General features: G+C 36.5%; 2 protein-coding genes across 2 annotated transcripts in view; one reads left to right on the forward strand and one right to left on the reverse strand.

The window, feature by feature from the left end:
- Rpgrip1 (RPGR interacting protein 1) overlaps positions 1 to 19,316 on the forward strand; it is a 63,230-nt gene that overhangs the window by 33,911 nt on the left and 10,003 nt on the right. Inside the window, exon 21 of the mRNA XM_077109056.1 lies at positions 12,047 to 12,147. Coding sequence (XP_076965171.1) covers positions 12,047 to 12,147 — 101 coding nt within the window. The remainder of the gene's footprint in view (positions 1 to 12,046; positions 12,148 to 19,316) is intronic.
- LOC143393720 (small ribosomal subunit protein eS24) lies at positions 16,709 to 17,158 on the reverse strand. Its single transcript, XM_076848141.1, has one exon. The coding sequence runs from the start codon at positions 17,123 to 17,125 to the stop codon at positions 16,724 to 16,726; it is 402 nt and encodes a 133-aa protein (XP_076704256.1). The 5' UTR covers positions 17,126 to 17,158; the 3' UTR covers positions 16,709 to 16,723.

The raw sequence follows: 19,316 nt of genomic DNA on the forward strand, positions 1-19,316 counted from the left end.
TACACACACATATCATATATTTTCAGATCTTCTTCTTACTTCTCCCCATCCCATTCTCCTCTTCTTTCTTCTTTTCCTCGTCCTCCTCCAACCCCAGTCCCTCATGCATGCTTGACAAATACTCTACCTGAGCCACAACGCCAGACCAAAAAAAACACATATACCCTTCACCCAAATTTGTCAGTTTTTAATGTTTTGCCACTATTTACTTTATCACATTTTTCTGAAGCATCTAATTTGCAAATATTATACCTTCTTACTACTATAATTGTTTTCCTAAAAAGGGGGAATTATATTATCGTAGTATAGTAATGACATGTCTAGTCCATGTTGAGAATTTTCTAGTTGTTTGTTCCAATGAAGTTCTTTAGATCAAGCTGTTTTTCGTTTTTTGTTTGTTTGTTTGTTTATTGTTTTTCAGTCCAGCATTGTGCATTGAATTTAATCACCTTTCTTTAGTCTACTTTAACCTGCAACATTTCTTCCTCTTTTCTTTGACTCTCATAATATTATTATCTTTGGAAGATATAAGTGAGTTTTTCTGTAGAGTTTTCCTTAATTTAGATTTTCTGATGCTTTTTCATAATTAGATTTAGATTATGATTTTTTTTACAGGAATAACACAGTACATCATGGTTAGGTGGTACATGATGCCAGTTTGTACTCTTATAGTGATGTTAGCATTGATCACTTGGTTAAGAAAGCGTCTAAAGCTCAGGAGGCTGAGACAGGAGGATCACAAGTTCAAAGCTAACCTCAGCAACCCTGTCTCAAAATAAAAAATAAAAAAGATTGGGGATGTGGCTCAGTGATTGAGTGCCCCTGGGTTCAATCTTTGGTACTAAAAAAAAAAAAAGGATCTGTCAAATTACCTTTTTTCCTTTGTAATCATTGCATAATCTATGAGAAGTTATTTAGAGATTGTACATATATCTTGCTCATTGTGTCATTTTGTTTAATAATTTGTGCACCCATTTGTTTTTTTCTAAATCATTACAAAATATTTTTAAAATATGTAACAGATTTAGAAGTGAACTAATATAAATTATAGAAGTAATAAATATAGAAACTTTAGAAAGAGATAGGTTGAAAGAGATAGGTTGAAACTGACATGAGAATTAATGAAAATACCCAGAGTAAAGCAAGCAGAGACAGGAAGGAAAATACAGGGCTGGGGTTATAGGTCAGCTTGTAGAGAGCTTGCCTAACATGTGTAAGGCACTGGGTTTGATTCTCAATACTGCATATTCATATATACATACCTACATACATACATACAAAATAAAGGTTCATCAACAATTTTTAAAATAGGAAAAAAAATTTAAAAAAGGAAAATACAAAAAGAAAAGAAGAAGAGACATATGGATAAAATGAAGAGGTCAAAGCTACACTTTATTAAATAAGAGAGAAAAAGGAAGAAGGACAGAGACAGTAAATAATGACTTAGAGTTTCCCAGAACTAATAAAATATATTGAGTCAATGAAATGAACTCATACACATTAAGAAAAAGTAAATTCAAATCTAGGTATGATTGGAGTAAAAATTCAGAAAATAAAATCAAAGAGAAAATATTAAAAGCAACCCTTTATGAGAAATAGACAACCATTGGTATATCAGTGAGAAGAGTAGCTGACTTGTTAAGGGTTACCAGCCTAGCCAGAAAAGAAGATATTTTCTTTTTTTGATGGAGGACAGGAGGCCGTACTGGAGCACTTTACCAGTAAACTACATCTCCAGGCACCACCCCCTTTTTTTAGTTGTAGATGGAGATAATTCCTTTATTTCATTTATTTATTTTATGTGGTGCTGAGGATCAAACATAGTGCCTCATGCATGCTAGGCAGGCGCTCTACCACTGAGCTACAACCCTAGCCCCATCTCCAGCCCTTTTGCATTATTTTCTTTTCAATTTCTAAATTGTTGAGGCTGCCCTCAAACTTTTGATCCTCTAGACTCAGCTTCCCGAGTTGCTGGGATTACAGTATGCCACTGTGCCCAGGAGAAGATATTTTCAATGTGCTGAAAGAAAATAATGAACTGCTAAGAAAGAGTACCCCACCCAATAAAAATATTCTCCCAGAATGGAAACAGAATAGGCATTTTCAGACAAATGAAAACAGTTTGCCTCCAAGCCACATATAAAAAAGTCATTCTTTAGGCTGAAGGAAAATTATCCTAGAAAGAAACACAAAGATGCAGTAAGGAAGAAAAGCAAAGAACATTCTATGTAAATGACTATATAAAGCAGAAATACTAGTGTGTGGGTTTAAATATATTTGGAATTTAAATAGATAATGTGGTGGATGGAACAGTAGCCCCCAGGGGGAAAAAAAAAAAAAAAGTCCACGTCCTGAATCCTAGAACCTATAAATATTGCCTTATTTGGGAAAAAGTTATTTGCAGATGTAATTAAGCTAAATAAAGATCTTAAAATGAAGATCTAAGTGGACCTTAAATCCAATGACACACACAGGAGAGGAGAGGCAATCGGATGGTGGTGGCAGAGATTTGTGTAGCCACAAGCCAAAGAACACCTGGAGTGACCATAAGCTGGAAAAGGCAAGGAAAAAAATAAAAAAAGAGCTGGACATGGTAGTGCACACCAGCAGCTCAGGAGGCTGAGAAAGGAGGATCTTCTTCTTCTTTTTTTTTTTTTTTTTTTAGAGAGAGAGAGAGAGAGAGAGAGAGAAAGAATATTTATTTATTTTTTAGTTATCGGCGGACACAACATCTTTGTATGTGGTGCTGAGAATCGAATTCGGGCTGCACACATGCCAGGGGAGAGCGCTACCGCTTGAGCCACATCCCCAGCCCAAGGAGGATCTTGACTTCAAAACCAGCCTAAGCAATTTAGTGAGGCTCTGTCTCAAAATAAAACATAAAAAGGCTTGGGAATGTGGCTCAGTGGTTAAGTGCCCTGATACCAAATAAATAAATAAATAAATAATAAAATTAAAAGAGAGAAGAAAAAGGAAGTGGCAGACTGTTTCTGAAAGCCTTTGGTGGAAACATAGTTTGCCAAACCCTGATTTTGGACTTGGGATCTCCAGAATTCTAGGACAATATATATATTTTTTTGTTATTTAATTCTTCCAAGTTTCTACTAATTTGTTATGACACTCATAAGAAATGAATGCAGACAATTACAAATATTTGGGAATTAATTAACACACTTATGAGTCAAAAAAGAAATATTACCAAAGGTTAGAAATTATATTAAATGGAATGAAAAAAATGAAAGTGCAGCATTATACAGCTCATGAAGTGAAACTAACGCAGTGCTTATAAGGAAATTTTTATAGCCTTTAATGGTTAAATTAGTAAAAAAATAAAAATATCAAGTCAATAATCTCAGCTTCACTTCAAGAAGCTAGGAAAAAAAAAAATCAAACCTAAAGAAGGAAATAAAAAATATCAGAGTAGAAATCAATGAATAGCAAACAGAAAAAGAATAGAGCAAATCAGTGAACCTAAAAATTGTTTTAAAAGATCAACAAACTTTCCAGGCACCATGGCGTACGCCTATAATTCCATTAGCTCAGGAGGCTGACGCAGGAGGATCTCAAGTTCAAAGCTAGCCTCAGCAAACAAGGAGGTCCTAAGCAATTCAGTGAGATCTGTCTCTAAATAAAATATAAAAAAGGACTGGGAATGTGGCTCAGTGGTTGAGTGACCCAAAGTTCAATCCCCAGTACCCCCCCAAAAAAAAAAGATCAACAAACTTGATAAGCCTATATCTAGAATGACTGAATTAGTTAACCCTTATATTTGTTGTCAATTGATTTCCCACAAAGATTCCAAGCAATTCAGTGGGGAAATACCAATCTTTCCAAAAAATGGTATGGGAACAATTAGGGAAGCAAAAAATAACTTAGACCCTTATATCACACTATGTGCAAAAATTGATCAAAGTGGATCATAGATCTAAATATCAGAACCAAAACTATAAAATTTCTAAAAGGAAACAGAAAAAAATCTTAACCTTAGATGAGACAATATTTCTTGGATATGACAAAATAATAATTGATCAATAATAATTGATAAATTGAACTTTTGTAAAATAATAAACATATGCTATTCAAAGGATACCATTAAGAAATTGAAAAGACAAGATATGGACTAGTGAAAAACATCTGCAAGTCACATTTCTGGCAAAGGACTTGTATCCATAATCTATAAAGGACTCCTACAAGTAAATAATAAAACACCCCAATTTGAATAGAAATTTCACCAAAGACAATATACAAATGGTTAATGAGCATATGAAAAAGAAAGTCAACATCATTGGTCCTCAGGAAAATGCAGAATCACATAAAGAGGTACAGTTCACAGCAACTAGATTATTATATTTCAGAGGCAAGAGAATTACAAATTCAAGACCAGACGGGTAATGTAGTGATACTTTGCCTCAAAATAAAATAAAAAAGGTCTGAGGGCTTAATTAACTGGCAGAATGCTTGTGAGTTCAATCCCCAGTACTGAAAAAAAAAAAAAAAAGGAAACTATAAAGTAGCCTACCTTAAAGCCAAGATTTTCTGCTCATCAAGAGATCATACAGACAAGCTACAAGGTCGAAAAGATATTTGCAACATGCATAACCATCAAAGGGCCCCAAAAATATACAGAACTCTTGCAAATCAAAAGAAAAAAAGGGGGGAGGGGCAGGCATGGTGGCACACAACTGTAATCCCAGTGGCTTGCGAGGCTGAGGCAGGAGGACCCAGAGTTCAAAGCCAGCATCAGCAAAATCGAGGTGCTAAGCAACTCAGCGAGACCCTGTCTTTAAATAAAATATAAAAAGGGGCTAGGAATGTGGTTCAGTGGTTGAGTGCCCCTGACTTCAATCCTGGTACTCCCCTCCAAAATAAAAAAAAAGGAAAAGGAAAAGCCAGTAGAAAAGTGGGCAAAAGATTTGAAACCCACTCTACAAAAAGGAAGGTCAGCCATGTGCAGTGCTACATCATGATATATTTGTTCTTTAGAACAATATAGTATAAGCAACACAAATGTTCATTAGTAGTAGAGTGATTAGTAAACTATGTTACATGCATGTAATGAAATACTGTATAGGAAAAAAAGACCTGTAGCTTCTGTCAACAATATGAATGACTCTTGAAAATATAATTATGAGTGAAAGAACCCAAACATAACATACATTACATATAAGGTATGCTTCTATTTTTATAGACTTCAAAAATGGGCAAATCTAAACTATAGTGTTTAGAGATGAATACTCAGTAGTACAAATAGAAATCAAAGCAAGGTAATTTTAATAAACTTAGCTTGTCTTTATTTAAAATTTTGATGTTTGTTCATTGTGAATTTTTTTTTTGTTTTAATTAGTTACATGTGACAGTACAATGATCTTGACATACCCATTTGAATCAGATGGGGTATAATTTCTCATTTTTCTGAGTGTACAGGTTGCAGAATCACATGGGTCATGTAGTCACGTATATACATACAACAATAATAAAGTCTATTTTATTCTGCTGTGTTTCCTTTACCCCCATTCTCTCCCCTCCCCTTCCATCATTTCTCTCTACCCAATCACTCTTTTTTTTTTTCTTTTTCCTCACATCATCATACATGTATTCTGTATAACGATGAGGGTCTCCTTCTGTCTTCTGTGCAATTCCCCTCTCCCTCCCTTTCCCTCCCTCCTCTCTTCCCTATCTAGAGGTAACTTCTTCTCATGCTCTTCCTCCCTACCCCATTTTGAGTCATCCCCCTTGTATCAGAGAAGACATTCGGCATTGTTTTTTAGGGATTGGCTCATTGTGAATTTTAACACAAACTTTGATTTTCAAAAATCTGGCATTAGGGGCTGGGGATGTGGCTCAAGTGGTAGCGCGCTCTCCTGGTATGCGTGCTGCCCAGTTTCGATTCTCAGCACCAGGTACAAACAAAGATGTTGTGTCCGCTGATAACTAAAAAAAATAAATATTAAAATTCTTTCTCTCTTCTCTCCCTCTCTCACTCTCTCTTAAAAAAAAAAAAAATCTGGCATTAAAATAGTATTTGTCTTCATAGGCCATTGCTTATAGCTGTGTGGCCAGCCCACAGCTCTTTGTGCCTAGTCCTGATCTGCCCCATACAGAACAGCAATCTGTGACAGGCACATAAAATCTAGCCCTCAGCCCTCAGGATTGCCTGGGAGAGAAGTGCCTGACTTCTTAATAGGAGCTGTTTGGATCAAGGCTGTATATTGTTTGCATTGGCTGCTGTTAATATTGATCTCCCCCTTAAAGGCGAGGTACTTGAAACCTTTAGGGACACAGTAAGTCTACAGGGTAAATACTGTACTACCTTAGATCCACACTGCAAAATGGGAAGACACATGAACAACATGAAAAAACAAGGGAACAAAGCCCCCCAAACAAACTAGGATGCTCCAATAATAGAATCCATTGACAACACAGTAGAAAAAATGTCAGAGAAGGAGTTCAGAATGTACATATTTAAACTGATCCATGACATAAAGGATGATTGTAGGGTGAAATCAGAGATAAATTTCAGGAAGTAAAAGATCACTTCAATAAAGGGATAGAGATGATAAAAATAAATCAAGCAGAAATCCTCAAAATGAAGGAATCAATAAACCAAATTAAAAATTCATTGGAAAGTATCACCAACAGACTAGACCACTTGGAAGACAGAACCTCAGGCAATGAAGACAAAATATATAATATTTTTTAAATTTTTTTTTGGTTGTCTATGGACTTTATTTTGTTTGTTTATATGCAGTACTGAGAATTTAATCCAGTGCCTCACTCATGCTAGGCAAGCATTCTACCACTGAGCCACAATCCCAGCCCCAAATATATAATCTTGAAAATAAAATTGACCACATAGAACTTCTAAGAATTATAGGATAACATGAAAAGACCAAATTTAAGATTTATTAGGTTAGAAGAATGCACAGAGATACAAACCAAAGGAATGCACAATCTTTTCAATGAAATAATATCAGAAAATTTCCCAAACTTGAAGAATGAAATGAAAAATTAAATAGAAGAGGCTTATAGGATTCCAAATGCACAAAATTACAACATACCCACACCAAGGTACACTATAATGAAAATACAGAATAAGGATAGAATTTTAAAAGCCATAAGAGAAAAGTATTAGATTTTATACAGGGGGAAACCAATTCAGATATCAGCTAATTTCTCAACCTAGACCCTTAATGCTAGGAGGTCCTGGAATAACATATACCACGCTCTGAAAGAAAATGGATGCCAACCAAGAATTTTATATCCAGTAAAATTAAGCTTCAGATTTGAAAATGAAATAAAAACCTTCCATGATAAACAAAAATTAAAAGAATTCACAACTAGAAAGCCTGCACTTCCAAACATTCTCAGGAAAATATTTCATGAGGAAGAAATGAAAAATAAAAAGTAAATACCAGCAAGGGGAGGAACTACAGTTAAGGAAAAGACAATCAAAGTAGAAATTAAGTCAAATTGAAAACCAGAAATAAACCAAAATTAATGGGAATACAAATCATTTCTCAATAATAACCTTGAATGTTAATGGCCTAAACTCATCAATCAAAAAACATAGACTGCTGGGCACAGTGGCACATGCCTGGAATCCCGGCATCTAAGTAGACTGAAGCAAGAGGATTGCAAGTTCAAAGCCAATCTCAGCAATTTAGCCAGGCCCTAAGCAATTCAGTGAGACCCTGTCTCAAAATAAAAAATAAGGAAGGGCTAGGGATGTGGCTTGATGGCCGAGCACCCCTGGGTTCAATCCCAATACCCTCCCCACCCCCCAAAAAAAAGACATACGCTGACAGATTGTATTTAAAAAAGTCCCCCAAACAAACCAAGATGCTCCAATAATAGATGCTGTCTCCAAGAGACTCACCTCATAGGCAAAGATATCCATAGACTGAAGGTGAAAGGATGAAAAAAAAAAACACATGGATCCAAAAAAGAAAAAAAGAATCAAATAGACCACAACACAATAATACTAGATGACTTTAACACACCTCTCTCACTACTGGATAGATCTTCTAAACAAAATATAGAACTAAATGATACAATCAATAATTTGGACTCAATGCATGCACATATATAGAGTATTTCATCCATCAATGAGTGAGTAAACTTTCTTCTCAGCAGCACATGGATCCTTCTCTAAAATACACTGTATCTTATGCCACAAAGTAAGTCTTAGCAAGTACAAAAAAATTAGAGATACTACCCTGCATTCTATCAGATCATAATGGAATGAAATTAGAAATCAACAATAAAATAAAAAATAGAAGTTACTCCAACACCTAGAGACTAAATGATATGCTATTGAATGATGGATGGATACCAGAAGAAATCAGGGATGAAATAAAAAAAAAATACTTTGAGGTAAATGAGAACACTGATACAACAAATCAAAATTTCTAGGACACTATTAAGGCAGCGATAAGAGAAAAGTTCAGTGCATTGAGCTCATTCATTAAAAGAATAGAAAGTCAATGAATAAATGACCTAACATTATATCTCAAAGTCCTAGAAAAAGAACAAATCAACACTAAAAGTAGTAGAATATAGGACATAATTAAAATCAGAGCTGAAATCAATGAGATTGAAACAACTCAAAAATTTGATAATTGGAAAAATAAATAATATTGATAAACCCTTAGCCATACTAACAAAGAGAAAAAGAAAAATGTAAATTACTAAAATTCATTATGAAAAAGGAAATATCATCACAGATACAACTGAAATACAGAAGATAATTAGAAACTATTTTGAAGATTTATACTCCAATAAAATAGAAAAATCTTGAAGACATTGGCAAATTTCTAGAGGCATATAATCTAACCAAACTGAATCAGGACATACACAATTTTTTTTTTAAAAGAGAGAGTGGGAGAGAGAGAGAGAGAGAATTTTTAATATTTATTTTTTAGTTCTCGGCGGACACAACATCTTTGTTTGTATGTGGTGCTGAGGATTGAACCCGGGCCGTATGCCTGCCAGGCGAGTGCGCTACCGTGTGAGCCACATCCCCAGTCCAACATACACAATTTAAACAGATTAATTTCAAGCAATGAAATAGAAGACACCATAAAAGCCTACGAAAAAAGAAAAGCCCAGGACCAGAGGGATTCTGAGCCAAAAATACAAGACCTTCAAAGAAGAATTAACACCAATACTCCTCTAATTATTCCATGAAATAGAAAAGGAGGGAACCCTTCCACACTCATTCTATGAGGCTAGTAACTTGCTGGTACCAAAACCAAAGACACATCAAGGAAAGAAAACTTCAGACCAATAACCCTGATGAACATAGATGGAAAAATTCTCAATAAAATTCTGGCAAATCACATACAAAACCATATTTAAAAAATAGTGCACCACAGTTAATGGGGTTCATCTCAGGGATGCAAGGTTTGTTCAACATCTGGAAATCAATAAATGTAATGCATCACATCAACACAAAAATTATATGATCATCTCAATAAATGGAGAAAAAACATTTGACCAAATACAGCACACCTTCATGTTCAAAACACTAGAAAAACTAGGGATAGTAAGAATATACCTCAACATTGTAAAAGCTATCTATGCTAAGCCCAAGGCCAATATCATTTTAAATGGAGAAAAATTGAAAGCACTCCCTTTAGAAATTGACAAGGAGGGCTAGAATTGTGGCTCAATGGTGAAGTACTTGCCTTCCATTCCTGGGGCCCTGGGCTAGATCCTCAGTACCACATAAATAAATAAAATAGAGGTATTGTGTCCATCTAAAAATTAAAACAACAACAACAACAAATAAAACCAACTGACAAGGATGCCCTCTATCACTACTTCTATTCAGCATAGTTCTGAAAACTAGCCAGAGCAATTAGACAGACAAAAGAAATTAAAGGGATACAAATAAGAAAAGAACTCAGGTATTTGATCAAGTCTGACCTGTTGCCATTATTCTTTTTTCTTTATTGAAAATGTGAGGGCTGCGGATGTGGCTCAAGTGCTAGCGCACTCGCCTGGTATGCATGCGGCCCGGGTTCGATCCTCAGCACCACATACAAAGAAAGATGTTGTGTCTGCCGAGAACTAAAAAATAAATATTAATATTCTCAAAAAACATGTGAGATATAGGACAGGAGGTAATTAAAAATCATGTACTATTTATAGTCAACTATTGTCATAATTAGAATTCCATTTCTGTAGATGCCAAATTGTTATTTTTTTAATGTCACTCTTCAGAAAATAAGAGCTTCAGTTGACACAAGAAGCTAAAATCTGGAACTGGGGTTGTGGCTCAGTGGTAAAGTGCTTGCCTAGTATGTGTGGGGCACTGGGCTTGATTCTCAGCACCACATATAAATAAATAAATAAATAAAATAATGGTCAATCAACAATTAAAAATATATATTAAAAAAAAAAGGGCTGGGGATGTGGCTCAAGCAGTATCGCGCTCGCCTGGCATGTGTGCGGCCCAGGTTCGATCCTCAGCACCACAAACAAAGATGTTGAGTCCGCCGAAAACAAAAAAATAAATATTAAAAATTTTCTCTCTCTCGGGCTGGGGATTTGGCTCAAGCAGTAGCGTGCTCGCCTGGCACGTGTGCGGCCCGGGTTCGATCCTCAGCACCACATACAAACAAAGATGTTGTGTCCGCCGAAAACTAAAAAATAAATATTAAAATTCTCTCTCAAAAAAAAAAAAAATTTTTTTTTCTCTCTCTCTCTCTCTAAAAAAAAAAAAAGAAGGGGCTAGGGTTGTGGCTCAGTGGTAGAGTGCTCACCTCTCACATGCGAGCCCCTGGGTTCGATCCTCAGCACCACATAAAAATAAATAAAATAAAGGTATTGTGTTCAATTACAATAAATAAATAAATATTTAGAGAAAAAAAAAAGCTAAAATCTACCTGGTTTCAGATGTCCAGATAGACATGTCAGAGGCAAGATGCTGTAGTTGTTTAAAAAGAGTTTATTAATCTTTAAGAGAAAGATCTACATGGTTGTTAGATGAAGATCACTAGGAAAAGGTTTTAGATGTTGGCAAAGCTTTGTGCCCCTTAGCAAACTTTGCTTTTGCTTCCCCGTGTCATCTCAGACCTTTTCCCTGTGAGAACCTCTATAGAACAGACAACTCTAGGACTTGGAAGGAGACACAGACTTTCTGACTTTTAGTTACCTATTGTCATGTAACAGTCCTCCCTAAAATTTAGTGGCTTAAAACAACAGTAACCATTTATTTTGCTCCCTAATCTGTAGTTTAGGCAGGTCACGGGGGTAAGGGTCATTCTCCTTCACATAACTTCAGATAGCTCAGCTGGGGAACACATGGGTTCAACTTGCATGATGTCGCACTCTAATGACTTCATGTGGTCCTGATTTTCATTTGGGAGTTCTGCAGTGGCTAGGGGCCTGGGGTCCCAGCTCCTCTCCACATGGGCCCTCTTGAGCAATTTGATTGAGTTTCCACACTTGCTGGCTGGCTTCCACCTGAGAGACCCCTGAGAGATCAAGGGGCCACATTTTAGAGGTTACACAGCATGACTCCTACCATACTCTTTTGGTTGAGACAGTCACAAAGATCCCCTTCAGTTGAAATGGAGGGACATAGACCTCATTACACAATAGAAGTGGGAGATCACACTGTGAGAAGGGAATGCATATTGTTTCGAGACCATCTTTGAAAAATACAGTTGTCATACTTGATTTGCACTGCTTTTCCTCAACTTGGTAATTTTCTTGGCCCTACAGGAAGCCCTCAACCTCCCCGCCTGCTTTTCTTCCTGCCTGCCTTCTTTCCCTCCTGCATTCCTTTTTGCCTTCTTTACTCTTTCCTCCCTCCATTGCTCTCTGTTTCTGTTCTTCCATCTTTCCTTTTTTTAAATTTTTTTTTCTTTCAGATGTGAGCCTTGAAAAATTGGATTTGATTCTTAGCTAGTGAAGTAAAAGTCTAGACACTTAGATTTAGTGGTCAGACAAGGAATCAGAGATGTGGGTGTTGGCTCTTTTCTTGGGCTGGACAGAGTACTTTGAACCAGTTATGTAACGTCAGCCTCTTCTCTAGCAGATCAAGAATTCTGTGAACAAGCTTCTGAAGCCAGTGAAGCACAAACTACAGACAGTGATGACATCATAGTGACACCCATATCTCAGAAATGTCCTAAGACAGTAAGTACACTGGAGTAATCATCGTGTATGACACAGGACTGTAAATAATGACAGTGTGCTTAGTAGCCACATGTTTGAAGTTCAAATCCAATTTAAATGAGCTTGATGGGAAATGTAAGTTATTTATTTAAGTGTACATTACACAATAATAGAAGTTTGTTTGGTTTGGTGTAAATGAGGACTTGCTTCAACAGTTCTGTCTCCTGTTTGGATCCTTGCCTACTTCTTGTTCTCATACCCTTCACTCTACATTGTGATTCATGCTCAGCTGGACAGATGCCCTTGTCTTTAAGTCCATGTAAGGTGAGCAGCTTTACTCTGGGATGTGTAAAGGAAAGGATTCTTTAGAGGAGGGTTCAGACAGATCATTCAATTTTTGCCATTTTGACTCCATTTATAAATATTAACCATTTCAGCCTCGAATCTCTTTTGAAACTATGGATGCTCCTCAATCTATGAAGGGAGTATGTCCCCAACCCATTATAAACTTAAAATATAATAAGTCAAAAGTGCATTTAATGCCCCTGGCCTACCAAATATCATGGCTTAGTAACACAGTTTCACTGCAGAGTACAGATTTTGTACCCTTGTAATTGCACAGCTGACTAGGAGCAGCAGCTCACTGCCCCTGCTCAATGTCAGGAGAGAGTGTCATACTGCATATCACTAGTCTGGGAAAAGATCAACGTTCAAAATTCAAAGTATAGTTTCTACTACATATTATTTTCACACCATCTAAAACCAAAAAACTGTTAAGCTGTAAATTGGGAATCAGTTACATACACGTATTGAGGACATACATGTATGTTAATAAATATTCACAAATATATTTTAAAAAATCACTGTATTAGAATCTTATAGGGGCTGGGGATGTGGCTCAAGCGGTAGCGCGCTCGCCTGACATGCGTGCGGCCCGGGTTCAATCCTCAGCACCACATACAAAGAAAGATGTTGTGTCTGCTGAAAACTAAAAAATAAATATTAAAATTCTCTCTCTCTCTCTCAAAAAAAAAAAAAAAAAAAAGAATCTTATAGGATTACAAATGATGTAGAAAACAATTATCTTCTTTGAGCCATTCTCTCTGGCACATTTGTAGGTAGTCAATAAATATTTGTTGAATGAAAAATTAAGGTCTAATTGAGGATTATGAACTTTGTTAGAAACTTTAAGAATATAGGAGGAGCCAGATATGGTGACCCATGCTTGTAATCCCAGCTGCTCAGGAGGCTAAGGCAGGAGAATTGCAAGTTCAAAGCCAACCTCAGCAACTTAATGAGGCCCTAAGCAACTTAGTGAGACCCTATCTCAAAATAAAAAATAATAAGGGCTGGGGATGTGGCTCAGTAGTTGAGCACTCCTGGGTTCAATCCCTGATACCAAAAAAAAAAAAAAAAAAAAATGTAGGATGACCTAAAATAGGATCAAGTGGATAAATTATGTTGATATAAAATTTAAGGTTTGTAAGAATTCCAAAAAAGGGAATTGTTGCTTTCATAGACTTGTTTGGAAGTCAGAATTTGTGTTGAGGAATTGCAGGAAAATGAAGGATACTGGAATGGAGAGAAAGAACTCAAAGTCACTAGACTTAAACATATAATATGACAAATTGGTTAAGTTTCTCTTCTGAACTTTTGTTTTGGTACTGGGGTTTGAACCCAGGGGCACTTAACTACCAAACTACAAACCTTTGTGCACTCAAAAGTATTACTTGAGAAATTAAATATGAAAACTGAACCATATTGATAGGCTGTTTAAGACTGTCCCCAGAAAGCTCTATTAATCAGCACAAGAGTCCATAGGCCCTTTGTACTTACCTCCCTTTATGGATCCTCAGGAGGTGGGCATGTTTGTGCATACCTGTAATCCCAGCAAAAAGAAGTATACAATTGGACTGGGCATGTACCTCAGTGGTAGAGTGCTTGCCACTTGCCTAGGGTGTGTGAGGCCCTGGGTTCAATGCCCAGCACACCACACACACATACACAATATATAATTAGTAATATTACCACTGTAATATATACTAACTCATTTGAACTTGCTGGCAGAACAGAAATAGTTACACAAGGTTAGGGACAGAAAGATAATGCCTTTTAGCTTACTATTTCTGGTGTGCTAGCTAATTTTGCCAGGGCACAGAAATGTTAAAATTAACTAGTCAGCATATATAAGGGGTTAGGACATCCGGGAAGACAGAAATTAAGAGACAAAGAGAATAAATTTGATGTTCTGAATATATGCTACTGCTAAAGAGACAAAAATCTGAGGTCTTAAAGCAAATGGGAATAATGGTTCTAACACTGAGCCACAACCCCAGCCCCTGCTTATGATTTTTTTTTTTTGTTTTGGTTTTGACGCATTTTACTTTGTCTTTTTCCTCTGGGATATTGGCTTTCCCTTCTACTCCTTTTTTTTTTTAATATTTATTTTTTAGGTGTAGATGGACACAACACAACGCCTTTTTATTTTTTATGTGGTGCTGAGGATTGAACCTGGGTCCCACCTGTGCTAGGGGAGGGCTCTACCGCTGAGCCACAATCCCAGCCCCTGTCCCTTCTACTCTTGAAACAGTTGCTGTCATTATGACCCAGCACTACCAAACTGACATTTAATATAAATACATATATTTATAAATAAAGTTTCAATATTAAAAGTAATGTGACTATCTTGTTAAAATTAAAATATAGAGATATATAAAGGACAAAGTTTTCTTACTCAATTTACTTAGTGAGACAGGATCTCACTAAGTTGCCCAGCCTGGCCTTGAACTTTTGATCCTCTGCCTTAGCCTCCTGAGTATCTGGGATAAAGGCACATGCCATTGTACCTGGTTCTAAAGAAATTATTTAATAGGACTTAGTAATTGTACACAGGTATTGAGTAGGGCCCCTAGCCCCTCCCATTACTGTTCCTTAGGGATTGTTCTTATTATTTTTTAAAAATATTTTTAGTTAGCTGGGGTTGTCGCTCAGTGGTAGAGTGTTTACCTCACGTTGTGAGGCCTGGGTTTGATCCTTAGCACCACATTAAAATAAATAAATAAAAATAAAGATATCATGTCCATCTGCAACTAAAAAGATATACATGGACACAATAACTTTATTTTGTTTGTTTATTATTACTATTTTTTAATGTGGTGCTGGGGATTGAACCCAGTGCTTCACACACATAGGAGGCAAGTGTTCTACCATTGAGCCACAACCCCAGCCCTGGGATTATCCTTATTAACAGTCTGGTTTATACCCCTTCAGTGAACACACATACACACTCACTTGTATAATGTGTATGTATGTATGTATGTGTGTGTGTATATATATATGTGTGTTTATGTATGTAATCATACTATACATTGCTTCCTTTTAATCACCTTCAATCTGTCTTAGGCATCTTTCAGTTTCAATATATAGAAATATACAGAGTTCCTTTTTTTTTTTTTTTTTTTTTTTTTTTTAGAAAGAGTGAGAGAGAGGGAGAGAGAATTTTAATATTTATCTTTTTTAGCATTTGACGGACACAACATCTTTGTCTATATGTGGTGCTGAGGATTGAACCCGGGCCGCACGCATGCCAGGCGAGCGCGCTACCGCTTGAGCCACATCCCCAGCCCTACAGGGTTCCTTTTAATGGATGCATACTATTCTATAGAATAAATTTGTTCAGCTATTTGCTATTAGGTTATGTTCAGTCTCTTGATGTTAAAAATTAGCTGGTAATGAACAAATACCCTTGTGTTCAGTAAAAAGTATTTCTGTGTACTTTGTATAAATATATTTGTAGGGTAGATTCCTAGAGGTGGAATTACTGTTTTTTTTTTTTTTTTGGTTGTTGTTATTTGCTTCTTTTGGTACTGGGGATTGAACCCAGTGGAGCTTTACCACTAAGCTACACCCCCAGCCCTTTTTATTTTTTATTTTGGAGACAGGGTTTTACTAAGTTGCTTAGGGTCACTCTAGATTGCTGAGACTGACCTTGAACTTGCAATCCTCCTATATCAGCCTCTTGAGTTGCTAGGATTACAGGTGTACCCTACCATGCCCAGGAATTACTGTGTTTTTTATTTATTTTTTTGTACCCAGGATTTAACCCAGGAGCACTTAACAACTGAGCCACATCCCCAGCCCTATTTTTATTTTGAGACAGGGTCTTGCTAAATTGCTTAGGGCCTTGCTGCATTGCTGAGGATGGCCTTGAATTTGTAATCCTTTTGCCTTAGCTCCTGAGTTGCTGGGATTATTGGTAATATGCCACCACACCCAATAAGGCATTACTAGTTTTTAATGGGAATATGTACTTGAAGTTATTGTCCCCCTCCCAAATTATGTCAGTTTAGTCTCACCATATAATGGCCTTTCTCTCACAGTGTCACTAACAATTCCCCCGGTATTCTTAGTTTGTTTTTGGTACTGGGCATTGAACCCAGAGATACTTTACCACTGACCCACATTCCCAGCCCTCCCACCCTTTAAAAAAATTTTTTATACCTTTATTTATTTATTTGTATTTTTTTAAGGTTTTATAGTTTATTAATCCTCACGAAAAAGTCGCATAATCACCGCAGATAAAGTCATTGCAGAATCTTTACTCCTTTGGCTTTTTGCCAGCACCAACATTGGCCTTCGCAGTCCCCCTGACTTTCTTCATTCTGTTCTTGCGTTCCTTTCGCTGTTTTCTTGAGGTCTTCTTCTTTTCATACAGGCCGTGTCTTGCCAGTCTATGTTTGGGTTCATTTTTCTTCGCATAATCCAAGGAATCATAAATCATGCCAAAGCCAGTTGTCTTGCCACCTCCAAAATGGGTTCTGAATCCAAACACAAAGATGACATCTGGTGTGGTCTTGTACATTTTGGCTAATTTTTCTCTAATTTCTGTCTTAGGTACTGTTGCTTTCCCAGGGTGAAGAACGTCAATGACCATTTGTTTCCGCTGAAGCAGTCGGTTGGTCATGAACTTCCTGGTCCGGATAGTTACTGTGTCATTCATGATGGTGGTAGACGTTCAGACACCCAGGGAGGAAAAGGGCTATTTATTTGTATTTTTATGTGGTGTTGAGGATTGAACCCAGTGCCTCACATGTATCAGGTTGCTTAGGGCCTTGCTTAGTAGCTAAAGCTGGCTTTAAACTTGCAATCCTCCTACCTCAGCTTCCCAGACCTCTGGGATTACAAAGTGTGTACCACCAGGCATGGCAGTATTCTCAGTTTTAATGGAATAATAGTGTTTATCGGGAAGATATCAAAAGTAATTTGAAATCTAAAAAATGACCTCTGTATCACTGTCTAAAAGTATCCCAATGTATGTTAGCTTTGGAATAGCTTTCAGTGCTTTTAAAGAAACAGGAAAACTTTGTTCTTGATTTTCCAAAATTTGCTTGATCAAGAGCTATTAATTTATAAGACACCTATTCCTCAAATACACCTTAAGAAATTCAGCTTAACATTTATTGAGACTATAGCATAGAGTTCATAACTTAAACATGATTTTATGTATGAGGAAATTATAATAAACCTGCCCCATAAAAAGTGACATAAAGAAACTTACCAGTTTTGACTCTGGGTGTAGGTGAAGAAAGAAAAATATTGCCTTTGATGAGTTGATGTAGCTCTATAGTGGAGCGTTTGCCCATCATGCATGAGGCCTTTGGTTATATATCCAGTACTGAGGAAGAAAGAAAGAGCCAGGTGCAGTTGGACATGCCTGTAATGCTAGTGGCTTGGGAGACTGAGGCAGGAGGATCATGAGTTCAGCAACTTAGTGAGGCCCTAAGCGACTTAGGAAGACTGTCTCTAAATAAAATATTAAAAAGGGCTGGGGATGTGGCTCAGTGATTAAGCACCCCTGGGTTCAATCATCCCTGGACCAAAAAAAAAAAAAAAAAAGAAAGAAAGAAAGAAAGAAAACTCTCCTTTGAGAATTTTATAACCAGGAGGAAGCCATCAAGTGGGTTTTTCTGCCAAATTACATTACCAGTGTCTGAAAACCTCAAGCTAGGGTATTAAAGTGTCTCACATAAGATGTGCCTCAGGTACCTGGCAGAAACAAAAGAAAATACTGTGTTGAAGAAATTACTTCAGACAGACCTTCAAGACTTTCCATAGGGGCTGGATGTGCCTCAAGCGGTAGCACGCTTGCCTGGCATTCGTGCGACCCGGGTTTGATCCTCAGCACCACATACAAACAAAGATGTTGTGTCTGCCGAAAACTAATAAATAAGTATTAAAAATTAAAAAATATATATTTAAAAAAAAGACTTTCCATAGATAAAGTTCCAAGGAATAGGATCTTACATTAAAAAAAAAAAAAATGTAGCACAAGGTGAGACATGTAATAAGCACTGAATTTTTGAAAAAGGGGATAAAGTTTTGTTATAAAATACTTGCTCATGCTTTCAGTATCATATCTTCACACTAAGTGAGTACTTGATAAATGGTAAGTTACTTAAAAAAAAAAATTGAATCCTGAGAGAGCTCTCTGGGATGACAGAAATTTTCTATATCTTGACTTAGGTATTGATTACACAATTATATACATTTGTCAAAGCTGTACATTTAAGTTCTTTTCATTTTACTGTATGTAAATTATATCTAAATATTTAAAAGTTAAATGCATATTCTCAGGAGATACCTTAAACAGTCTGACATAACAGTGGCCTTTGTATTTTTCTCATGTCACTCACTATAAGAAATGTATTTCTACCTTGTGCCCATAAACTCATAAATGAAAGTTGTTTTTTTTTAAAGAGAGAGTGAGAGAGAGAATTTTTTTTTAATATTTATTTTTTAGTTTTTGGCGGACACAACATCTTTCTTTGTATGTGGTGCTGAGGATCAAACCCAGGCCGGCCGTACTCATGCCAGGCAAGCGCGCTACCACTTGAGCCACATCCCCAGCCCCCATAAATGAAAGTTTTAAGAAACAAGCCTTACCCCTTACCATTTGCCATGCATTATTCTATCCCATCCTATCTTATCTCATCCCATCCTATCCTATATTTTATTTTTTCATTTTAAAAATTACTAGTGAAACTTATTAAGCTAATTCATCAAAGTGCCAAAACCCATGTTTTGGAAAACATTGTGTGTAGAGTTAGAGTTTGCTTCATGGGGGTTGTGGGAGGGTTATATGGGGGTTACCTAGAGGAAAACACCAAATCTATTTATTTTTTAAAAGTATC

The sequence above is a fragment of the Callospermophilus lateralis genome, chromosome 3, assembly GCF_048772815.1.
Source record: "Callospermophilus lateralis isolate mCalLat2 chromosome 3, mCalLat2.hap1, whole genome shotgun sequence".
In the NCBI taxonomy this organism is placed as follows: Eukaryota; Metazoa; Chordata; class Mammalia; order Rodentia; family Sciuridae; genus Callospermophilus; species Callospermophilus lateralis.

Coding starts and splice junctions, on each gene's coding strand:
- LOC143393720 (XM_076848141.1), bottom strand. CDS start 17,125: ATGAATGACACAGTAACTATCCGGACCAGGAAGTTCATGACCAACCGA.